This window comes from Oncorhynchus keta, chromosome 12, assembly GCF_023373465.1.
Source record: "Oncorhynchus keta strain PuntledgeMale-10-30-2019 chromosome 12, Oket_V2, whole genome shotgun sequence".
Taxonomy (NCBI): Eukaryota; Metazoa; Chordata; class Actinopteri; order Salmoniformes; family Salmonidae; genus Oncorhynchus; species Oncorhynchus keta.
In genome coordinates this window covers 33968874-33992694 of record NC_068432.1, presented here as the reverse complement: position 1 = coordinate 33992694, position 23821 = coordinate 33968874, and the positions used below count along the sequence as shown (strand labels likewise).

Below are 23821 nucleotides of genomic sequence, written 5' to 3'. Positions count from 1 at the left end.
AAGTTCTGTTGAAATTCAAGTATAGCCTAATTTGCAATCACTAAAAACCAACCAATTAATCAAAAACGAATGCTGTTTCCCTACGGATACAGTTATGTTAGCTACTGTAACACATTTATACAATAACCTTAACTCCGCCCCAACTCGCAATCTGATCGGCTGTGTGGAGTGTTTTGGATTGTTGTGACTGGAGAATGGAGCCATCTTGTTTTATTTCTGTCCTGGAATACATTGGGCAGGCCGAACGAAAAACAGGGCTTTCGAATAATGATGTAGCTAGTTAGTGCGCTTGCTAACAATATTGCATATATTTGTATGTTTAGTGCTTCCACCACTCTAAATGTATTTGAATGACTAGGTACTGTCTTTGGCGTGTATTAGGGTCAAAGCAAACGCGTTGGTTCAGGTGTCAGTTTTTTTTATTTCTGAGTAGAGGAGTTACTATGAATGGAGGATAAATGTTGCCAAAGGCTGACAGCAGCAGTTACGTTCTCCTCTCTCTTCTCTTCGTCCTCACATTAACAGACCCACCACGGGCAGGTAAGACCGATGAAATGTAATTGGTTGTAATTTGTCACAATGTCGGAGCTATGGTAGGCCTATTTGCACGGGAATTTAGTTAGTGTAGATGGCGTTTGTAATTTATCACGGGTCTTAATTTATGCTGCTGGCTAGCCACTTACTGCGTAGCTAACAAACGTTCACGTTAATTATTTTAGCAAAAAAATGTATTATATGGGGATATAGTTAAATATTGAGCTGTAAGTTGGCTACATTTTGCAGCTCCAGCGTCGGTGTGGCTCGTTGTAACTAGCCTGCTGAACGTTTTTAGTATTGTGCAGTTTTAGCTACGTGAAATTGGGGTGCTCCACGTTATTTCTAGAACCCAGTACTACTAACGTTAGTTAATAGCTAGTTCACCAGTAATTTAGCCGATTAAACTCAACTCCAGGATGCGATGGAGTTGAGCGGCAACTAGTGTTGGCGGACTGGAGCTCCGACGTTACATACAATTGCGTTTTTATCCAAAACTACTGATTTCAGCATCCGAGGAATAGCCCACAATTACACACGACATTGATCGGTGTAATTGCGGGCCATTCCTTGGGTAGCTTATGTGATGTCGGAGCTCCAGTCCGCCTACCCCATTCATAGATGCGGTAAAGAGGTCAATTGAATTCAACACAAACAATGGAAAGATCCTCAATCTCCTCTTGCCCCCCAGCAAAATGAACCTACATTTAGGCAAATGTTTGTGTATTTCACACTGTTGATGTAAACATCGGAGTGTCGTGCTTGTATGAATGTCAACCCGAATACATGTTCATGTCATCGTTTTTGTCCACGCTTGTGTAATTTATGACCATTAGAGGGGTTACTCGACAAGCCATTTGTTTTACTGTTACAAACTGTCATAATATTTGTGCAACTAAACAATCAACTGCATTGCAGTTGAAAACGACTTTGACTACCACCACTGATTTCTGTATACCACTAGTTTAATACGCCTATTGACGGTAGTATCTTCTGACCGGGAGTGTTTTGTTAAGAGCCCTGACTCTTGCTCTAAACATTAACACGCATTGCTTGTTTTGTAAACATAAGGAACGTGTCCTTTATATAAGCGATAATTTAGGGAGGGGGGGTTGAAATTATGTAGATGTGATATGAAAGTAGAGGGATTTATGTTTTTAGAACCGTACCACAATTGAGTCGATTCACGTCTCGATGGTTGTTTGGCTGTTTTTTGACGTTTGGAGCCAATTCGCCTTAAAACAGAACATGTTGTTAACAAGCTGCATTTCAGCGAGAAAGCAGATGGGTTAGTTGACAACGTCATGATAACGTTGTGCGCGCTTCCATTGGGCACACGTCAGCGTGTTGTGATTCTGGATGGCCGATTGCTAGCAAAAATGATAAACTGCCATTTGGGGGAATTGTAAGTGACTAGTTTCATAATGTTATTGAAACTATGTCAATGCTACAATTATCTAGCTAGTTAGTTGCTGGTTAGCTATCAAATTGCATTAGTCACATGCGCCGAATACAACAGGTGTAGGTAGACTTTACAGTGAAATGCTTACTTTTTATTTTTTATTTATTTTTTATTTCACCTTTATTTAACCAGGTAGGCTAGTTGAGAACAAGTTCTCATTTGCAACTGCGACCTGGCCAAGATAAAGCATAGCAGTGTGAACAGACAACACAGAGTTACACATGGAGTAAACAATTAACAAGTCAATAACACAGTAGAAAAAAAGGGGAGTCTATATACAATGTGTGCAAAAGGTATGAGGAGGTAGGCGAATAATTACAATATTGCAGATTAACACTGGAGTGATAAATGATCAGATGATCATGTACAGGCAGAGATATTGGTGTGCAAAAGAGCAGAAAAGTAAATAAATAAAAACTGTGGGGATGAGGTAGGTGAAAATGGGTGGGCTATTTACCAATAGATTATGTACAGCTGCAGCGATCGGTTAGCTGCTCAGATAGCTGATGTTTGAAGTTGGTGAGGGAGATAAAAGTCTCCAACTTCAGCGATTTTTGCAATTCGTTCCAGTCACAGGCAGCAGAGTACTGGAACGAAAGGCGGCCGAATGAGGTGTTGGCTTTAGGGATGATCAGTGAGATACACCTGCTGGAGCGTGTGCTACGGATGGGTGTTGCCATCGTGACCAGTGAACTGAGATAAGGCGGAGCTTTACCTTGCATGGCCTTGTAGATGACCTGGAGCCAGTGGGTCTGGCGACGAATATGTAGCGAGGGCCAGCCGACTAGAGCATACAAGTCGCAGTGGTGGGTAGCATAAGGTGCTTTAGTGGCAAAACGGATGGCACTGTGATAAACTGCATCCAGTTTGCTGAGTAGAGTGTTGGAAGCGATTTTGTAGATGACATCGCCAAAGTCGAGGATCGGTAGGATAGTCAGTTTTACTAGGGTAAGCTTGGCAGCGTGAGTGAAGGAGGCTTTGTTGCGGAATAGAAAGCTGACTCTTGATTTGATTTTTGATTGGAGATGTTTGATATGGGTCTGGAAGGAGAGTTTGCAGTCTAGCCAGACACCTAGGTACTTATAGGTGTCCACATATTCAAGGTCGGAACCATCCAGTGTGGTGATGCTAGTCGGGCATGCGGGTGCAGGCAGCGATCGGTTGAAAAGCATGCATTTGGTTTACTTACTTAACCAACAATGCAGTCAACAAAAAAATACAGATAAGAAGAGAAAAGTAACAAGTAATTAAATAGCAGCAGTGAAATAGCAATGTATTTGAGACAAGTGGTCATTGTGCAATTTTGTTTTGTTTTTCAATAAACATTGGAGACTAATAATATTTTACACGTTAACAATCTAAGCAAACCCTGTCTGTTTTGCCACATAATTGCGCGCGTATCGTTTTTTTTGCTAAACAACCAATCTATCTACATGCACAAAGTTTCACCAGAGCTTGGTAAGCCAGCTAACGTTAGCTTGCTAAGTCGCAGGAGCAACAAAAGACTGGGCCAAATGTTGTTTTACGTTAGATATAGGTCGCTATCTAATGTTGTGGCGTTAGTTAATCTGATTTTAAATCTAACTGAAATACGAAGAAGCATTGTATTAGCTGCTACTCAATTTGCATTGACCTTTAGTTTGCATCAACCTTCCGGTTACTGGCCCAGTGCTCTAACCACTACCCTACTGCTCTGCCAAGCTGTGTTGTCTCCTTGAACCCATGCACTGATTTGGGGTATTATTGCCTTTTGCACACCTGTGAAATGTAGAGAGCTCTCATGATCCTCATGAAATGCCTAGTTTGTGTCGTTGAATAAAAGCAATGGCACAAATGGTTTAACTTTTTGAGTATTGTTGGCCCAGAGCGCATCTATGGTCATTGACTGGAGATTAGCCTCCTCTGTCAGTATAGTACGTGTTCAGATGGCAATGGGTCCGCCCTGTGTGGGGGTTAACCTCTAAAAACCGGCGGGGGGTTTCTTCTCAGCTAACATATGGAATTGTTTTAGGATGGTCATACCATGCATCATTTAGATATTTGATTTGGAATTTTAGAACCCCCTTTAAGTATAAAAAAAATATATATATCAATATTTTTGGTTAAAATATTGAAATTGGCATTTACTACTATAGCCTATAGAAATGCATTGAATAACACATTCATGGATTTACTGTACAGTATTTATCTTCACTGTACTGTCAACTTGTGACCCCAATTGTGGTTTGTAACTACTGTGATTTCCCATTGCAGAAATGCTGCTACAGATTTTTAATTCCTTCAAAATACTTAATAAACAAAGGTGATGTCATTAAAGACACACATTGATTGATCTGCCTTCACCTTCGGAGGGAGAGGATTTATAAAATATCTTAAAGATACAGTGCATTTGGAAAGTTTCCTTTTTCCTCATTTTGTTACGTTACAGCCTTTTTCTAAAATTGATCAAATAAATGTTTCCCTTCAGTCTACACCCAATACCCCATAATGACAAAGCAAAAACAGGTTTGACATTTTTTGCAAATTTATTTTAAAAAACAACACATACCTTATTTACATAAGTATTCAGACCTTTTGCTATGAGACTCAAAATTGAGCTCAGGTCTATCCTGTTTCCATTGATCATCCTTGATGTTTCTACAACTTGATTGGAGTCCACCTGTGGTGAATTCAATTGATTGGACATGATTTGGAAAGGCACACACCGGTCTATATAAGGTCCCACAGTTGACAGTTCATGCCAGAGCAAAAACCAAGCCATGAGGTCAAATGAATTGTCTGTAGAGCTCTGAGACAGGATTGTGTCAGGCACAGATCTGGGAAGGGTGCCAAAAAAAATTCTGCATGATTGAAGGTCTCCAAGAACATAGTGGCCTCCATCATTCTAAAATGGAAGAAGTTTGGAACCACCAAGACTCTTCCTAGAGGTGGCCGCCCGGCCCAACTGAACAATCATGGGAGAAGAACCTTGGTCAGAGAGCTAACCAAGAACCCAATGGTCACTCTTGACAGAGCTCTATAGTTCCTCTGTGGAGATAGAAGAACAACCATCTCTCAGCACTCCACCAATCAGGCTTTTATGGTAGTGGCCAGACAGAAGCCACTCCTCAGTAAAAGGTACATGACAGCCCGCTTGGAGTTTGCCAAAAGGCACCTAAAGGACTCCCAGACCATGAGAAACAAGATTCTCTGGTCTGATGAAACCAATATTTAACTGTTCCGCCTGAATGCCAAGTGTCATGTTTGGGTGAAGCATGGTGGTGGCAGCATCATGCTGTGGGGGATGTTTTTCAGCGGCAGGGACTGGGTGACTAGTCAGGATCGAAGGAGAGATAAACGGAGCAAAGTGCATAGAGATCCTTGATGAAAACATGCTCCAGAGCGCTCAGGGCCTAAGACTGGGGCGACGGTTCACTTTTCAACAGGACAACGACCCAAAGCACACAGCCAAGACAACACAGGAGTGGTCTCTGAATGTCCTTGAGTGCCCCAGCTCAATCAGCCATCTCTGGAGAGACCTGAAAATAGCTTTGCAGTGACGCTCCCCGTCCAACCTGACAGAGTTTGAGAAGATCGGCAGAGAAGAATGGGAGAAACTCCCCAAATACAGGTGTGTGCTTGTAGTGTCATACCCAAGAAGACTCGATGCTGTAATCGCTGCCAAAGTAATGAGTATTCATGTAAATGTCATATTTAATTTTTTTTAATATGCATTTGCAAATGTAAAAAACAAGTTATTTGTCATTGGGTTTTGTGTGTTGATTGAGGATTTTAAAAAACAACTGTTTAATCCATTTTAGAATAAAGGCTGTGTAACAATAAAATGTGGAAAACATCAAGGGGTCTGCATTTTCGATTGCACTGTATATGCCTTAATTAAAAAAGTAGACTCATCTTTCATTTCTCATGGGACCTTTTACATGGAAATCCTCATACATTTCTAAAGTGAAAAATCTGCATCTCTGCGTAATTCTCTTTTTGTAGTCTTGCCCTGTAGCATGCAATTTATTTATTTATTTTTAAAAATGGTTTACCTTTATTTAACCAGGCAAGTCAGTTAAGAACATATTCTTATTTTCAATGGGAACAGTGGGTTAACTGCCTGTTCAGGGGCAGAACGACAGATTTGTACCATGTCAGCTCGGGGGTTTGAACTCGCAACCTTCCGGTTACTAGTCCAACGCTCTAACCACTAGGCTACGCTGCCGCCCCGCAATGTCAATGAGAGATATATTTGATGCAACATGTATTGTCATTGACTAAAAAAATGTTTTTGTACCCTTATACTAGCTAGCTGGGGGAGTCTAGTCCCAGAGGCAGTCTGTTCTGCATGCCTTCTTGACTTGGATACAATGTGTTGTCATGCATTTGTGCATGCACACACTGGTTACTGTCACAGTTATCTTGCTAGCTAAATTAGCTAGCTCATCAACCAGTATGTACTTCGCGATTTCCGCACAATGGCACTAATTAAGCCTTGAATCTCAGTGACCTCCCTGTCACCATTAGTCATCTAGCTAGCCGTTAGCCATCTTAGTTGCATCGGTTTCCATTGGACTAGAGCTTGCTAGCTAGTTATCATGTATCAGCCTATGCTGACTAGCGTCGCTAGCATGCTAACGTTAGCAAGCTGGCTAATGTCAATACACTTAGTTGTGGGTCTGCAAAATCAAGGCCAATGGTACTGAACTCATGACATCATGTTTCGACATTGTAGTGGCTATTGATGTTTTGGCTCATCCTTTATAACTACTGCTGTACATACTGTCTATAAACAGCAGTTATATAGTGTACCAGTCAAAAGTTGGACACCTACTCATTCCAGAGTTTTTCTTTATTTTTACTATTTTCTACATTGTAGAATAATAGTGAAGACATCAAAACTGTGAAATAACACAGAATCATGTGCAGTCGTGGCCAAAAGTTGAGAATGACACAAATATTATTTTTCAAAGTCTGCTGCCTCTGTGTCTTAGATATTTTTGTCAGATGTTACTATGGAATACTGAAGTATAATTACAAGCATTTCATAAGTGTCAAAGGCTTTTATCGACAATGACATGAAGTTGATGCAAAGAGTCAATATTTGCAGTTTTGACCCTTCTTTTACATGACCTCTGCAATCCGCCCTGGCATGCTGTCAATTACCTTCTGGGCCGCATTCTGACTCATGGCAGCCCATTTTTGCATAATCAATGCTTTGGGTTTGTCAGAATTTGTGGGGTTTTGTTTGTCCATCCGCCTCTTGAGGATTGACCACAAGTTCTCAATGGGATTAAGCTCTGGGGAGTTTCCTGGCCATGGACCCAAAATATCCATGTTTTCTTCCCCGAGCTACTTAGTTATCACTTTTGCCTTATGGCAAGGTGCTCCATCATGCTGGAAAAGGCATTGTTCGTCACCAAACTGTTCCTGGATGGTTGGGAGAAGTTGCTCTCGAAGGATGTGTTGGTACCATTCTTTATTCATGGCTGTGTTCTTAGGCAAAATTGTGAGTGAGCCCACTTCCTTGGCTGAGAAGCAACCCCACACATGAATGGTCTCAGAATGCTTTACTGTTGGCATGACACAGGACTGATGGTAGCACTCACCTTGTCTTCTCCGGACAAGCTTTTTTCCGGATGCCCCAAACAATCGGAAAGGGGAAGAGAAAATGACTTTATCCCAGTCCTCAGCAGTCCAATCCCTGTACCTTTTGCAGAATATCAGTCTGTCCCTGATGTTTTTCCTGGAGAGAAGTGGCTTATTTGCTGCCCTTCTTGACACCAGGCCATCCTCCAAAAGTCTTCGCCTCACTGTGCGTGCAGATGCACTCACACCTGCCTGCTGCCATTCCTGAGCAAGTTCTGTACTGATGGTGCCCCGATCCCGCAGCTGAATCAACTTTAGGAGACGGTCCTGGCGCTTTTTGGACTTTCTTGGGTGCCCTAAAGCCTTCTTTACAACAATTGAACCGCTCTCCTTGAAGTTCTTGATGATCCGATAAATGGTTGATTTAGGTGCCTATGAAGCCCTTTTTGTGCAAAGCAATGATGACGGCACGTGTTTCCTTGCAGATAACTGTGGATGACAGAGGAAGAACAATGATTCCAAGCACCACCCTCCTTTTGAGGCTTCTAGTATGTTATTCAAACTCAGTCAGCATGACAGAGTGATCTCCAACCTTGTCCTCATCAACACTCGCACCTGTGTAAACGAGAGAATCACTGACATGATGTCAGCTGGTCCTTTTGTGGCAGGGCTGAAATGCATTGGAAATGCTTTTGGGGATTCAGTTAATTTGCATGGCAAAGAGGAACTTTGCAATTAATTGCAACTCATGTGATCACTCTTCATAACATTCTGGAGTATATGCAAATTGCCATCATACAAACTGAGGCAGCAGACTTTAAAAATGAATATTTGTGTTTCTCAACTTTTGGCCACGACTGTAGTAACCCAAAACAAGTGTTAAAATATATGTTATATTCTTCAAAGTAGCCATCCTTTGCCTTGATGACAGCTTTGTACACTTGGCACTCACTCAATCAGCTTCATGATGTAGTCCACCTGGAATGCATCTTAATTTAAAGGTGTGCCTTGTTAATTTGTGGAATTTCTTTCCTCAATGCATTTGATCCAATCAGTTGTGTTGTGACAAGGTAGTGGTGGTATACAGAAGATTGCCCTATTTGGTAAATCATGGCAAGAACAGCTCAAATAAGCAAAGAGAAATGACAGTCCATTAGTTTGACTGACCTTCATGTCTTAATCTGGAAAAATTCAAGAACGTTGAAAGTTTCTTCAAGTGCAGTCGCAAAAACTATCAAGCGATATGATGAAACTGGCTCTCATGAGGATCGTCACAGGAAAGGAAGACCCAGAGTTACCTCCGCTACAGAAGATGAGTTCATTAGTTACTAGCCTCAGACAATGCAGCCCAAATAAATGCTTCACGGAGTTCAAGTAACAGACACAGCTCAACATCAACTGTTCAGAGGAGACTGTGAATCAGGCCTTCATGGTCAAATTTCTGCAAAGAAACCACTACTAAAGGACACCAATAAGAAGAGACTTGTATGGGCCAAGAAACACAAGCAATCAACATTAGACCTTTTGAAATCTGTCCTTTGGACTGATGAGTCCCAATTTGAGATTTTTGGTTCCAGCCACTGTCTTTTGTGAGACGCAGAGTAGGTGAACAGATGATCTCTGCATGTGTAGTTCCCACCGTGAAGCCTGGAGGAGGCGTTGTGGGGGTGCTTTGGTTGTGACACTGTGTGATTTATTTAGAATTCGAAGGCACACTTAACCAGCATGGCTACCACAGAATTCTGCAGCGATACACCATCCCATATAGTTTGGGCTTAGTCCCACTGTCATTTTGTTTTTCAACAGGACAATGACGCAACACACCTCTTGGTTGTGTAAGGGCTATTTGACCAAGAAGGAGAGTGATTGAGTTGTGCATCAGATGATCTGGTCTCCACAATCACCCGACCTCAAGAGGTTTGGAATGAGTTGGACTGCAGAGTGAAGGAAAAGCAGCCAACAAGTGTTCACAATATGTGGGAACTCCTTTAAGACCTGTTGAATAGCATTCCAGGTGAAGCTGGTTGAGAGCATGCCAAGAGTGCAAAGCTGTCAAGGCAAAGGGTGGTTACTTTGAAGAATCTCAAATATAAAAACCATTTTGATATAACACTTTTTTTGGTTAGTACATGATTCCAAGTGTGGTTTTGATGTTTAACCCATTATTCTACAATCTATGCCCTCACAAACCATCAAAAAAGCAAAGCGTCAATACAGGATTAAAATTGAATCCTACTGCACCGTCTTTGACGCATGTCAGATGTGGCAGGGCTTGAAAACTATTACGGACTAGAAAGGGAAACCCAGACGCGAGCTGCCCTGCCCATTGATGCGAGCCTACCAGACAAGCTAAATGCCTTTTTATGCTCGCCACGAGGCAAGAAACACTGAAGCAAGCGTGAGAGCACCAGCTGTTCTGGATGACTGGCTACCGAGAGTGTTATCACACAATGTGAACAAAACATTTTAAACAGGTCAACATGCACAAAGCCGCTGGGCCAGATGTATTACCAGTATGTGTACTCAAAGCATGCGTGGACCAACTGTCAAGTGTCTTCACTGACATTTTCAACCTCTCCCTGACCGAGTCTGTAATACATACATGTTTCAAGCAGACCAACATAGTGCCCGAGGAAGCGAAGATAACCTGCCTAAATTATTACCGCCCCGTGGCACTCACGTCGGTAGCCATGTAGTGCTTTGAAAGGCTGGTCATGGCTCTCATCAACAGCTTCCTCCCCTAGATCCACTCCAATTCGCATACAGCCTCCACAGATGACGCAATCTCAATTGCACTGAACATTGCCCTTTCTCACCTGCACAAAAGGAACACCTACATGGGAATGCTGTTCATTGACTACAGCTCAGCGTTCAACACCATAGTGCCCACGAAGCTCCTAACTAAACACCTCCCTCTGCAACTGGATCCTGGGCTGCCCCCAGGTGGTAAGAGTAGGCAACAACACGTCTGCCACGCTGATCCTTAACACTGGGGCCCCTCAGGGGTGTGTACTTCGTCCCCTCCTGTATTCCCTGTTCACCCACAACTGCGTGGCCACCCACAACTCCAATACCATCATTAAGTTTGCTGACGACACAACAATGGTAGGCCTGATCACCGACAACGACGGCCTATAGGGAGGAGGTCAGTGAACTGGCAGTGTGGTGCCAGGACAACAACTTCTCCCTCAATGTGAACAAGACAAAGGAGCTGATCATGGACTACAGGAAAAGGTGGGCCAAACAGGCCCCCATTAACATCGACGGGACTGTAGCGGAGCAGGTTGGGAGCGGCAAGTTCCTTGGCGTCCACATCACCAATGAACTATCGTGGTTGAAACACACCAAGATAGTCATGACGTGGGCACAACAAAACCTTTTCCCCTCAGGAGACTGAAAATATTTGGCATGGATCCTCAGATCCTCAAAAGGTTCTACAGCAGGCACCATTGAGAGCATCCTGACCGGTTGCATTACCACCTGGTATGGCAACTGCTCGGCATCTGACCGTAAGGCACTATAAAGGGTAGTGCATCTGGCCCAGTACATCACTGGGGCCAAGCTTCCTGCCATCCAGGACCTACAGTGGGGCAAAAAAAGTATTTAGTCAGCCACCAATTGTGCAAGTTCTCAAGTTTCACCCTAATTTGCAAATAAATTAATTAAAAATCCTACAATGTGATTTTCTGGATTTCTTTTTCTCTTCTCATTTTGTCTGTCATAGTTGAAGTGTACCTATGATGAAAATTACAGACCTCATCTTTTTAAGTGGTAGAACTTGCACAATTGGTGGCTGACTAAATACTTTTGCCCCACTGTATATAATAGGTGGTGTCAGAAGAAAGCCCATACAATTGTTGGAGACTCCAGTCACCCAAGTTATAGACTGTTTTCTCTGCTACCCCACGGCAAGCGGTACCGATGCACCAAGTCTGGAACCAACAGGACCCCTGAACAGCTTGTACTCCCAAGACATAAGACTGCGGAACAATTCATAAAATCGCCACTGGACAATTTACATTGAACCCCCCTTCCCTTTGTACTCTGCTGCTACCTGCTGTTTGTTTTTTACCTGTGCATAGTCACTTCGCCCACCACCTACATGTACAGATTTCCTCAACTAGCCTGTACCCCCGCACACTGACTCTGTTCCGGTGCCCGTATATAGCCTTGTTATTCTTATTGTATTACTTTTTTTTTATTTTAGTCTACTTGGTAAATCATTTTTTTATTTTTGAACTCCACTGTTGGTTCAAATTTCTTAGGGCTGAGATCCCGTAAACGGGATCGATATGACAACAGCCAGTGAAAGTGCAGGGCGCCAAATTCAAAACAACAAATCTCCTAATTAAAATTCCTCAAACATCTTATACCATTGTAATGGTAATCTTGTTGTTAATCACACCACGGTGTCCGATTTCAAATAGGCTGTACAGCGAAAGCACCACAAACGATTATGTTAGGTCAGCACCTATTCACAGAAAAACACAGCCATTTTTCCAGCCAAAGAGTGGAGTCACAAAAATCAGAAATAGAGAGAGAATTAATCACTAACCTTTGATGATCTTCATCAGATGACACTCATAGGACTTCATGTTACACAATACATGTAGCTTTTGTTCGATAAAGTTCATATTTATATTTGAAAAAATCTCAGTATACATTGGCGCGTTATGTTCAGTAGTTCCAAAAACATCCGGTGATTTTGCAGAGAGACACATCAATTTACAGAAATACTCATTATGTTGATGAAAATACAAGTGCTATACATGGAACTTTAGATACACTTCTCCTTAATGCAACCGCTGTGTCAGATTTCAAAAAAACTTTACGGAAATAGCATAATCTGAGAATGGCACTCAGAACCCAAAACAGCCAGAGGAATATCTGCCATTTTGGAGTCAACAGAACATTAGAAAAAACACTATATATTCACTTACCCTTGATCTTCATCAGAAGGCACTCCCATGAATTCCAGTTCGACAATAAATGACTGATTTTGTTCCATAAAGTCCATCTTTTAGCCACTTGTTGTTAGTGTGTTCAGCCCAGTAATCCATCTTCATGAGGAGCGAGCACTTCGTCCAGACAAACTCGGAAAGTTCCGTTACAGGTCGTAGAAACAAGCCATAAGATGTATGGAATCAATCTTTCAGATTTTTAAACATAAATCATCAAGGTTCCAACTGGAGACTTTCATTGTCTGAAAAAAAAAGCACTAGAACGAGAGCAAACTCTGTCGGGAGCGCGCGTCACAAGCCTGAGACACCCTGCCAGACCACTGACTCAAAGAGCTCTCATGAGCCCCTCCTTTTTATAGTAGAATCCTCAAACCAGTTTATAAAGACGGATGACATCTAGTGGAAGCCCTAGGAAGTGCAACTTCATCCATATCTCACTGTGAATTCAATAGGGACTGGGTTGGAAATCGACCAACCTCAGATTTCTCACTTCCTGTTTGGATTTCTTCTCAGGTTTTTGCCTGCCATTTGAGTTCTGTTATACACAGACATCATTCAAACAGTTTTAGAAACTTCTGAGTGTTTTCTATCCAATAATACTAATAATATGCATATATTAGCATCTGGGACAGAGTAGGAGGCAGTTCACTCTGGGCACGCTATTCATCCAAAAGTGAAATGCTGCCCCCTATCCCAAAAATGTTAAGGGCTTGTAAGTAAGCATTTCACGGTAAAGTCTACACTTGTTGTATTTGGCGCATGTGACACAAAGGAAAACCCTTGAAATTAGTAGACGTGTCCAAACTTTTGAATGGTACTGTATGTGTACACCCCTTCAAATTAGTGGATTCAGCTATTTCAGCCACGTCTGTTGCTGATGGGAGTATAAAATCAAGAAACACAGCCATGCAATTTCCATAGACAAACATTGGCTGTAAGAATAGTCCATACTGAAGAGCTCAGTGACTTTCAAAGTGGCACCGTCATAGGATGCTACCTTTCCAACAAGTCAGTTTGCCAAATGTCTGCTCTGCTAGAGCTGCCCCGGTCAACTGTGAATGCTGTTATTGTGAAGTGGAAATGCCTATGAGCAACAACTGCTCAGCCGCGAAGTGGGTAGGCCACACAAGCTCCCAGAATGGGGCCGGCGAGTTCTGAAAAAAAAAACGTCTGTCCTCGGTTGCAAATCTCACTGCCGAGTTCCAATCTGCCTCTGCTAGCAACGTCAGCACAAGAACTGTTTGTCGGGAGAGTCATGAAATGGGTTTCCATGGCCAAGCAACCGCACAAAAGTCTAAGATCAGCATGTGCAATGCCAAGTGGTGTAAAGCTCGCCGCCATTGGACTCTAGAGCGGTGGAAACGCGTTCTCTGGAGTGATGAATCGCGCTTTCCCGTCTGGGTGAATCTGGGTTTGGCGGATGCCAGGAGAACGTTACCTGCCCGAAATGCGTACTGCCAACTGTGAAGTTTGGTGGAGGATGAATAATGTTTTTTTTTCATGGTTTGGGCTAGGCGCCTTAGTTCCAGTGAAGGGAATTCTTAATGCTACATCATACAATGAATGACATGCTAGACGATTCTGTGACTCCAACTTTAACAGTTTGAAGGACCTTTCCTGTTTCAGTATGACAATGCCCCTGTGCACAAAGCGAGCTCTATACAGAAATGGTTTGTCGATCGACGTGGAAGAACTTGACTGGCCTGCACAGAGTCCTGACCTCAACCCCATCGAACACCTATGGGGTGAATTGGAAAACCAACTGTGAGCCAGACCTAATCGCCCAACATCAGTACCTGACCTTACTAATGCTCTTGTGGCTGAATGGAAGCAAGTCCCCGCGCAATATCCAACTTCTATTGGAAATCCTTCCCAGAAGAGTGGAGGCTGTTTATAGCAGCAAAGGGGGGGACCAACTCTATATTAATGCCCATGATTTTGGAATGAGATGTTCGATGAGGTGTCCATACTTTTGTACATGTAGTGTATATGGACTCTGACATTGCTCGTTCTGATGTTTCTTTCTTTTGGATTTGTGTGTATTGTTTTGTATTACTAATGTTGGAGCTAGAAACATAAGCATTCCACCACACCTGTGATAACATCTGCAAAATATGTGTACTCGCCCAATACATTTTAATTTGTGGTCCTTTGTAGCTCAGTTGGTAGAGCATTGAGCTTTTAACGCCAATACCACCAATATGTAAAATGTATGCACTCATGATTGTAAGTCGCTTTGCTAAATAGCTTAATATATTATGTGGTGGAACATTCCCAACTAGGAATGTGTTGAGATTTAAGGGGTTAGTTCATCAGAAATTGCTTTTTGTTTTGTTTCAGGTCCAAGGCTAGCTCTGGCAAGATTATTGTCAGGTAAGCAGCGTCTCCTCTGTTAGTGCAGTGTATCTGTAGGTCTGCCAGTCTCCAGCGATTTTGGGTTACTTTGTTCTATTCTCAGCTTGTGCCTATTTAATATTCCCATTCACAGCAGTGCTTTGTTTTTCCATTAACTTAGGTATTTTCTCTAACCAGTTTTTATGCAACATTTCGTTCAACAATACTGAACTACTTTCAAAGAATCCTGTTAGTCCAGTGTCTAGACGATCTGTTCAGTGCCATAGAGGGAAGAGTTTTTGTCTTTTTTTCCCTGCGTTCTTAGACAGCTGGGCCTAATACTCCCTCCTCACGGGAAAAACCCTGACAGGCAGCCCCTATGCTGTCTCATATTAATCACACATGCCACAGAGACGCTGACCCACTTAATACTGCCCCTGTGTTACTAATGGGTATAGGGGTAGACACTGTAAAATAAGGCTAGGCCTTGTTTTATTCTGATATATACTGATACTGATTTTTGTTCTGGCCCCTTTAGGCTAACTGATTTCTTTTACAGCCTTTTTTTAGATACTATGTTAGGCCCTAATGTATGTCCCTCATTTCTATTGTTTCTCATGTTTTTGTGAGTCCGTTTAAGTTGTTTCTATGCGCAGGTCTCAAAAACACTCAATGATAACCCCTGTTTGTTTCAGTGATAATGATATGAGTTGTTTTAATGTAGCTAATCTGTTTTATTTTAAGCACCAGACCTGAATTGAACTAAGTCAAAATACCTGAGGTATTGCTGCATTCCCTTCCAGTTTTCCCCTTGATGCTTTATTTTATTCATTTGTTTCCTGGGAAGTTTTTATTCTAGAAAGCATCAGGTGCATTGTTAATGTAATGTGCATGATAAATGGTGAAAACCTTTTTTCTTATTTGTCTGTTAGTGACATGTCTCTGTAATAATACTAAAAGCTGTAAATGCTAAATCTTTCATTGACTTGTCTTTCAGTTCTTTACAATTGGTAAGCAGGTATGGGAGAGAATAAAAACTGTTGCAGTGAACATGTCATAACTACAGGGGGCACTGTGTTGTCTTTATCTTTAATCTGTGTGCTGTATTTCAGAACTGCGCTGCAGCCCTGGACAGTTTGCCTGCCGCAGTGGGAAGATGCAATGCATCCCCATGTCCTGGCAGTGTGACGGCTGGGCGGCTTGTGAGGACAAGAGCGATGAGTTGGACTGCCCCTGTGAGTGAAACATTTTACCCTGACTCCAAGCTGAACTCTGGTCCCGTTTCCAAACAATTAGGGCTGGGAATTGCCAGGGACCTCATGATACCATCATGATACTTGGGTGCCAATACGATAAGTATTGCGATTCTCAGGGTTCTATATTTATTGCGATTCGATACTGCAATTTGATGATGCAAAAATTATTACTTACTATACAGTGCCTTCAGAAAATATTCACACCCCTTGACTTTTTCCACATTCTGTTGAGTTACAGATTGCCACAAAATAGAATAAATGTTCAATTCTATGGCCTACATACAATACCCCATAATGTCAGTGGAATTCTTTTTTTTATTAATTAAAAAGGAAGTTAATAAATATTCAAACCTTTTGTTATGTCAAGCCTAAATAAGTTCAGGAGAAAAAAATTGTCTGAACATGTCACGTAATAAGTTGCATGGACTAAATTATTATTATTTAAAACAAATACAAATTGGAGTAAAAGTATCAATACAGTATCTGCCAAAATAGTATTGCGATATGTAACTATCGATTGATTTCGAAAACAACTTTCTAAATGTCAGGGGAAACGCCAAACTCATTCTGAGTAAACGTTTTCTCAACGCCTTTTATTGTGAGCTTTGTTTGTTGTTCTCTCTTGCGGAGATGGTTTGATATTGCAGTAGTAAGCGGTTGAAGGAAATCTTATTGTTTCCATTACTTAATTCCTGAATTGGCGCTGGCCATTTTCTTTCATCTTGACTGTGTGCATATTACATTATCTGATAAATGGTGGCAAAAGCAGTTAGAAATGGTTTTATGTGTATTTATTGTCATGGGAAAGAACTAATGTTTTTGCCATTGATGACCTGTGAATGGTCTAAATAAACAGTTTTCTTCCCCTTAATGAGAAGTCCCTTGTCAACAAACAAAGCTGTCTTCAGGTTTGTTATGAACTGCAGCCAGTCACCACAGTACATTCCTTCTATTTAAATACTGCCTCTTACTTCTCTCCCGTCCTCCCTTTCAGCCATGAAAGAGGAGACGTTTCACTTTGCCAATGGGTTTGGTAATGGGTTTGACCAAGTGGAAGATGTCATCGGTGTGGCCCAACCTGTGCGCTTTAACAGTAAGACCCACGTTTAACTCTCCCTCCATATGAACCCTTCACTCACTTTTCATCCCCAAAAATATTTGAATTTGTTGTTGCTAAAATAACCTATGGAAAGTTTTGTTACTGGACATATTGTAGGAGCTCTAAAGTACCTTTCCCTTCCACAGAGAAGTGCCCTAGTGGGTGGCATCACTACGAGAAGACAGCCAGTTGTTACAAAGTGTACCTAAGGAATGAGAACTACTGGCAGGCTGTGGACACGTGTCAGAAAGTCAATGGCTCGTTGGCGACCTTCGTCACCAACGAGGAACTGCAGTTCATCCTCAAGATTGAGGTGGATTTCGATGAGGAAGTGTGTGAGCGCAGAGACCAGTGCAAGTGAGTGTTTGCTAAGGATGTGTTGCATGAAGTAATAATGTTGAAATGAATGCCTGAAGGCTGAAGCAGATTTTGTTACTGTACAGACTAATTTATTATTATTTAATCCACTTTCCACTTTGTTTCAGGTTCTGGGTGGGTTACCAGTATGTCATCACCAATCAGAACCATTCACTGGAGGGCCATTGGGAAGTGTCATATAAAGGTGGTTGCAGGCTTTGTTCATTTTAATTAAAGTATATTGTGCTTGAATCCCACTGAAAATGAGCTAAAGGGAGCAAATGCAACTCATTGTCATGCTCAAACAGCCATGATCAGTCAAAGCATTAAACCTGTATTTGGCTTACGATTCATCTGGTTCCTTTCTTTCACGGTTCCCTTACAGGGTCGATGCAGGTGTTCCTGCCGCCAGAGGGCCTGACTAACTTTGGAGAGGCATCTTCGACCCAGGACAACATCTTCTGTGCCCAGCTGCAGCGCTTTCAGATCAAGAGTATGAACGAACGCGGCCTTCACAGCTGGCATGCCGAGAACTGCTACAAGAAGTTCCCCTTCCTGTGCAAGAGGAGTATGTCTGCTCTCATCAAAACCAAATGACCTATGCAGCTTAACAGGAGGTCAAAGTAGCTTGATTGTAATAAGTGTAGATGCTCAGCTGAAACCTGGTTGTTTGAGTCATAAGATTCATGTAATTCTGTATCTAAAGCCTTGGGTGCTGTAATGCTTACCCAAGTCAGGGAAGTCCAGCATCCTTTGTTGTGTTAGTGTAGGTATAGTTATTGGTTGGATTTCGTTTTAAACCTTTGATTGTCTTTAACAGGGCAGACATGTGTGGACATAAAGGACCAGGTGGTGACCGAGGGGTACTACTTCACCCCTAAGGGGGAAGACCCGTGCCTGAGCTGCACATGTCACAACGGCGAGCCAGAGATGTGTGTGGCTGCGCTGTGCAATCGTCCGGAGGGCTGCAAGAACTTCGGCAAGGACCCCAAGGAGTGCTGCAAGTTCACCTGCCTGGACCGAGGTACTATCCAACTACTCACAAAATTCCCTGAACAAAAACTAGAAACTATGGGTGTTGTGAATGTTTCACAAGGGGGAGCTTGAAATGTTGATCTCTTGTTCTGTCACGTTGTTCAACAATATTTGGCACTGTAATTTCAGGAGAGAGAATTCAGAAACACTTCAAATGTATAAAAATGTGGACCCTGTCTGTCTTTTAGAAGGCAGCAGCCTGTTTGACTCTATGGCCAGTGGGATGCGTCTGATCGTCAGCTGTATCTCCTCCTTCCTCATCCTCTCTCTGCTGCTCTTCATGGTGCACAGGCTCCGTCAGCGCAGACGCCAGCGCATCCAAACACTCCTTGGAGGTAACCATACATCATATAATCACACTCATACAAACAACGGGTGGCACCAAGTTTGCATTTAAAAAAAAAAACTTTATTTAACCAGGCAAGTCAGTTAAGAACAAATTGTTATTTACAATGACGGCCTACACCAGCCAAACTTGGACGATGCTGGGCCAATTGTGCTCTGCCCTATGGGACTCCCAATCCCTTCTGGAAAAGCCCTGTTTGGCTTTTAAACAAACACAGGGAACGGAACGCCTCTCCTAATCACTCTGTACTTGCCTCTAGCCTGTCTCTGGTACGTCAGTGTATTCAAATGTGTATGCGTTTTAGTAGTAAAACCTAATCAACATCATTGAATGATGATTGGTTGGTTTTAATTGGTCTCACTCAAACTTTCTCTTTTCTCTCGCTCTCTCTCCTCAGTTCACCATTTCAACCTTGGGCGGCGAGTCCCAGGCTTTGACTACGGCCCGGACGCTTTTGGCACTGGCCTCACTCCCCTGCACCTCTCTGATGATGGAGAGAGGGGTGCATTTCATTTCCAGGAACCTCCCCCTCCCTACGCTGCCTATAAATACCCTGACATCCAGCACCCAGATGACCCCCCTCCTCCCTACGAAGCCTCCATCAACCCCGACAGCGTCCTCTATGTGGACCTCGGTAGGACACCACCCTGTGCTGTTAATGTGTTTTCCTCACTTTCTGTGAAAGCAGTTGATTTTTTTTTTCTAGATTCACATACTAGGTTGAGTATCTTAACTGTTTCTGAACCCTGTCATCACTGTTCTCGTTGTTCTCAACAGCACGCCATGGCGTTCAGATGATCCCTAGTCAGATGAGGGACGTGGTAGATGCCATGACAGACGCCCCAGCGCCACCTGTCCCTGTGCCAATGTCCTCCCAGGAGCGGGAGGACTCCATGGACAGCAGCACCCTCCTGGTGGGGCCTGACACCCCCACAGACAGCCACACCACTGACTCCATGCCTGTAGACTGCAGCAACAGCTCCTCCCTCAGCACCGTGGTATAGGACTAAGGGGGGCGGGGAGCTGCTCCCGCCTGGACCCACACTTTGAGAGAGGAGGGCAGTGGCAGACTGGTCTATCACATGGGGTCTGTTAGTTAGAAGAGACTGGGATGGGATGGAAAAAGACAGTGTAGAGACGGTATCAGGGTAGACTGAAGGACCAGTCCACTTCTTGAGGTGTGAGGAAAATCGGACTGGTGTGTTTCTTGATCAGGTGAACTGAAACCAAGTGGGTGTTTGTCAGAGACGTAACCTCTACAGTTGAACTTAAATGCAGTGGATCAGACAGCTTTTGTATAGGTGAATACAGATGGATGAGTAAGGCAATCAAATGGATCTGGAAGACTGACTCTGTACAGACAAGACACACACTACACCAGGCTGAGCTACTGCTTTTAGTTTTCATTGGACAAAGCTTTTGAATTATTTGGTTTGTTTGAGCTTCATGCTCAAGATTCCCCCAATATACACACTCCCTCAGGCATTACACCAGGTAATAATGAAGGGGAGGTAGATGGTTCCACATCAGCTTAAGTCCTTTGCACTTCTTAATTTGCATCCTACTGCTTATGTCCTGGAGGCCGAGGCAGAACTTGGATTGTCAGTTATTGACCATAACTCTGCTCTCTCTCCAAAGTCTCCTCCATGAATTAAATACATTGTTTTCCTATCCCAAGCATTGCCTGTGAACTTGGATTTTTTTCCCTCTCCAATCAATCTGATATGCTAAGACGTCTTCGAGATTGATAGCGCAATGGTAAATAGAACAATGAGAGGTTCTTCTACAAGAGGTTTTTCAGCCTTGCAGAAATATTTAGGTATGGTTATTGTTAGCTCCAGCTTACACACTGCTATGTATTGATGAGGTAAATGCTACAACTTTTACAAGAATCTTGCAACAATATTGTATTTTGTTCATGAGTTTTTGTTGAAGTAGATGTCCATTGGTTGAGTATTGTCCTTTTCTTGGGTAAGAAATAGGCTGGGAATTGTTGGGACCTGAACATAGATGATGGGTCCCTCATGTTAGTCAATGAGTTCACCACATGAAAGAGAATGTCACTGGTGAGTGAGAATTAAGGTTAGAGCTTCATGTGGAGCTTGTAGCAATGGTTACTTGCTGTTTTGTACCCAATGAAATGTGTAAAAGTAAACTTATTTAGATAGTGTTCTTTTCATTAAATCATATTAACGATTAATACTAAATTCATTGGTAAAACAATCTGTTACTTGACTGCGTATGTGTGAGTGTATGTATGCACACGTATATAAAAACAAACTTTGTTTTTCAACATTTTGCACATCACCTGTTTGCCAAGTAGCTCTGTGCATTTGCTTTCAATGTCATGAAGTATTTTAAAACTGAATATATTTAGCAAGCAACGGATAACTTGGGGAAGTGTAACAATCATCAATTGTGTCATTTTTGGAAGCTGCCACTGGATTCACTGTAATATATTTTCTTGGCAATGTACATTGTCAGCTTCAGTGTATTTTAGTTTGACTATAACTGGGCAAAGGTGATATGACGTTGGAGGTTTACTTGGTTAGGTTCTAACTAGCATATATGGCATTGGGTGGCCAACTCCCTTTCTCATGTTTTATGATAAAGACGGACAAGGAAAGTCTAATGTAGTAAACAAAAAAACATAGGAAAGCCACATAATTTGACCCCATTGTGACTCAAGGTGTAAAGACCTGTGAGAGACCTGTTCAGTTCTTCTGTTGTGCTTGTTCACCTGTAGAGTTGAAAGGCCAAAGGAGTTAGAAGGCTACGATGGCAGGCCTATGAAAGCACAAACACCCCTATCAGGGTTTTGGAACTACTTTGGTCTTTGCCCTTACCAGCCAGGATCTACAAAGCACGGTAATCTATTTGGCTGAAGTCGATCACCAGCAGCACTGAAATTGGGGGGAAGATCCGCCTTGAGAATCACGTGTGTGTGTGTGTGTGTGTGTGTGTACACTGTTTATGTACAGATGAATGTAGCATTGCATTGTAATTTTTTAAATGTTCTTCGGTGGGTCTTAAATTGTTTTTTGTATTTGTTTTCAACATAGACAATCCTTTTGTGGATTATCCAAGGAAATTATGTTATGATTTGTAAAAACAATGTTTATCGTAAACTTGGTGTTCATGTATGGGGGATGGTGTTTGGGAATCAGATCTCTCCATCTTTGGACTCCCGAGTGATGCAGTGGTCTAAGGCACTGCATCTCAGTGCTTGAGGCGTCACTACAGACACCCTGGTTCGATTCCAGGCTGTATCACAACCGGCCGTGATTGGGAGTCCCATAGGGCGGCGCACAGTTGGCCCAACGTCGTCCGGGTTTGGCCGGTGTAGGCCGTCAGTAAAGAATGCATTCTTATTTACAATGACTTGCCTAGTTAAATTTAATAAATAATCATCTTTGGTGTGAGTGTGTTTTCAGCTTGTAGGACCTACAGTACATGTTTTAGTAGAGGCATGATGAGAGAACAGAATTCTAATTTTCATCTTGGCCCAGGTTTAGCTTACAGATGCTTGCCTACAGGTTGATGTAGATGCATGCATTGGAACCCCTGCTGCATTTACACAAGTTGATTTGCTATCGATAGTCACAATGGTGGTGTGAAAAAATAACTTTCAATGTGTTATAAAATGCAATAGCTGATATTTTATTTCATAGCTTTTAAATTGTAATTGTTTGTTTCTTTTGCAGGGGTCTCTGTTTTTCTGAGGTTGAGGTACATCTAATTAAATGCCAAATAAACTGTACCATGAAGGATAGCTGCCTGTTGTGTGTTAGGCCTGTAGTGATAGCAGAACACTTGAGACCATAGGATAAATAGGCCTACCTATACAAGCCTATAGGTCTTGGCATATGTCAATGAAATTCCTCAGCCATTGTGACCAAATATCAGGGGATTAAGATGAGATGTGAAAATCCCTAAACACTGAGATGTGTTGCTGATGAAGAAGGGGAGCCCTGGAAGCTGTTAAGGAATTGAAATCTACATCTTGGCAGTGATGCTGAAACAAAAGACGTAAGATTTATTAGTCAGACCATATCAAGTATCAGTAGCCTATTACATCATACATCTGCATCTGAGTGGGACAGCAGGTGGATTTTAGGCCTATCCACATACCGTATACCTGTCTCTTCCTTTGACAGGTGCCATTTTAGAGGCAGACCACTTGACAAGGATATATATAGTACACAAATACATTGGAAAAAATAACAGTGCTAACGTTTCACTCAGATACTGTACATTTTAACTTGTTAATTGTTTTTATAAATAAAATAAAAAAGGATTGACCTTACCTTTTGAGGGCATTTGTGCTCAGCTGTGAGATGCCATGCTCTCCTCGCATCAATGTCCCGTTATGTGACATTCGTCATTAAAGACCACTGGCAATGACACACTCCACTGACCAAACTGAAGGGTAAAACAGCTTGACATTCACTTTCCCAGTCCTTTTTAAGCTTGGCATTTGCACAGAACCCAACCCCCTGCCTCTAAGATTTTTATTTTGACTTTAATCAGACCTGTTGAGGTGCTGTGCTTGTTTATTGGAAAATGATTTCCTGCTTATTACAGGTTCTCACACTGGTAACAGGTTTGTTTTAAATGTCCTTTATATTTTACAAGGTACACTACTGTTCAAAGGTTTATACCACTTAGAAATGTCCTTGTTTTTGAAAGAAAAGCACATTATTTTGTCCATTAAAATAACATCAAGTGGCTCAGAAATACAGTGTAGACATTGTTAATGTTGTAAATGACTATTGTAGCTGGAAACTGCAGGTTTTTTATGGAATATCTACATAGGCGTACGGAGGCCCATTATCAGCAACAATCACTCCTGTGTTCCAATGGCAT

At 42.3% G+C, this 23821-nt stretch overlaps 1 protein-coding gene across 2 annotated transcripts; it reads left to right on the top strand.

Moving 5' to 3' along the window:
* Positions 1-213: 213 nt before the first annotated feature.
* LOC118391392 (integral membrane protein DGCR2/IDD-like) lies at positions 214-22727 on the top strand. 2 transcript variants are annotated; one of them, XM_035782741.2, is made up of 11 exons: positions 214-540; positions 14869-14901; positions 15975-16097; positions 17113-17211; positions 17364-17574; positions 17703-17779; positions 17960-18142; positions 18395-18598; positions 18798-18944; positions 19353-19589; positions 19733-22727. In XM_035782741.2, the coding sequence occupies exons 1-11, from the start codon at positions 459-461 to the stop codon at positions 19957-19959; spliced, it is 1623 nt and encodes a 540-aa protein (XP_035638634.1). In that variant the 5' UTR covers positions 214-458; the 3' UTR covers positions 19960-22727. The 2 variants fall into 2 exon arrangements, with proteins under 2 accessions (XP_035638634.1, XP_035638635.1); XM_035782742.2 differs by lacking the exon at positions 14869-14901.
* Positions 22728-23821: the final 1094 nt, after the last annotated feature.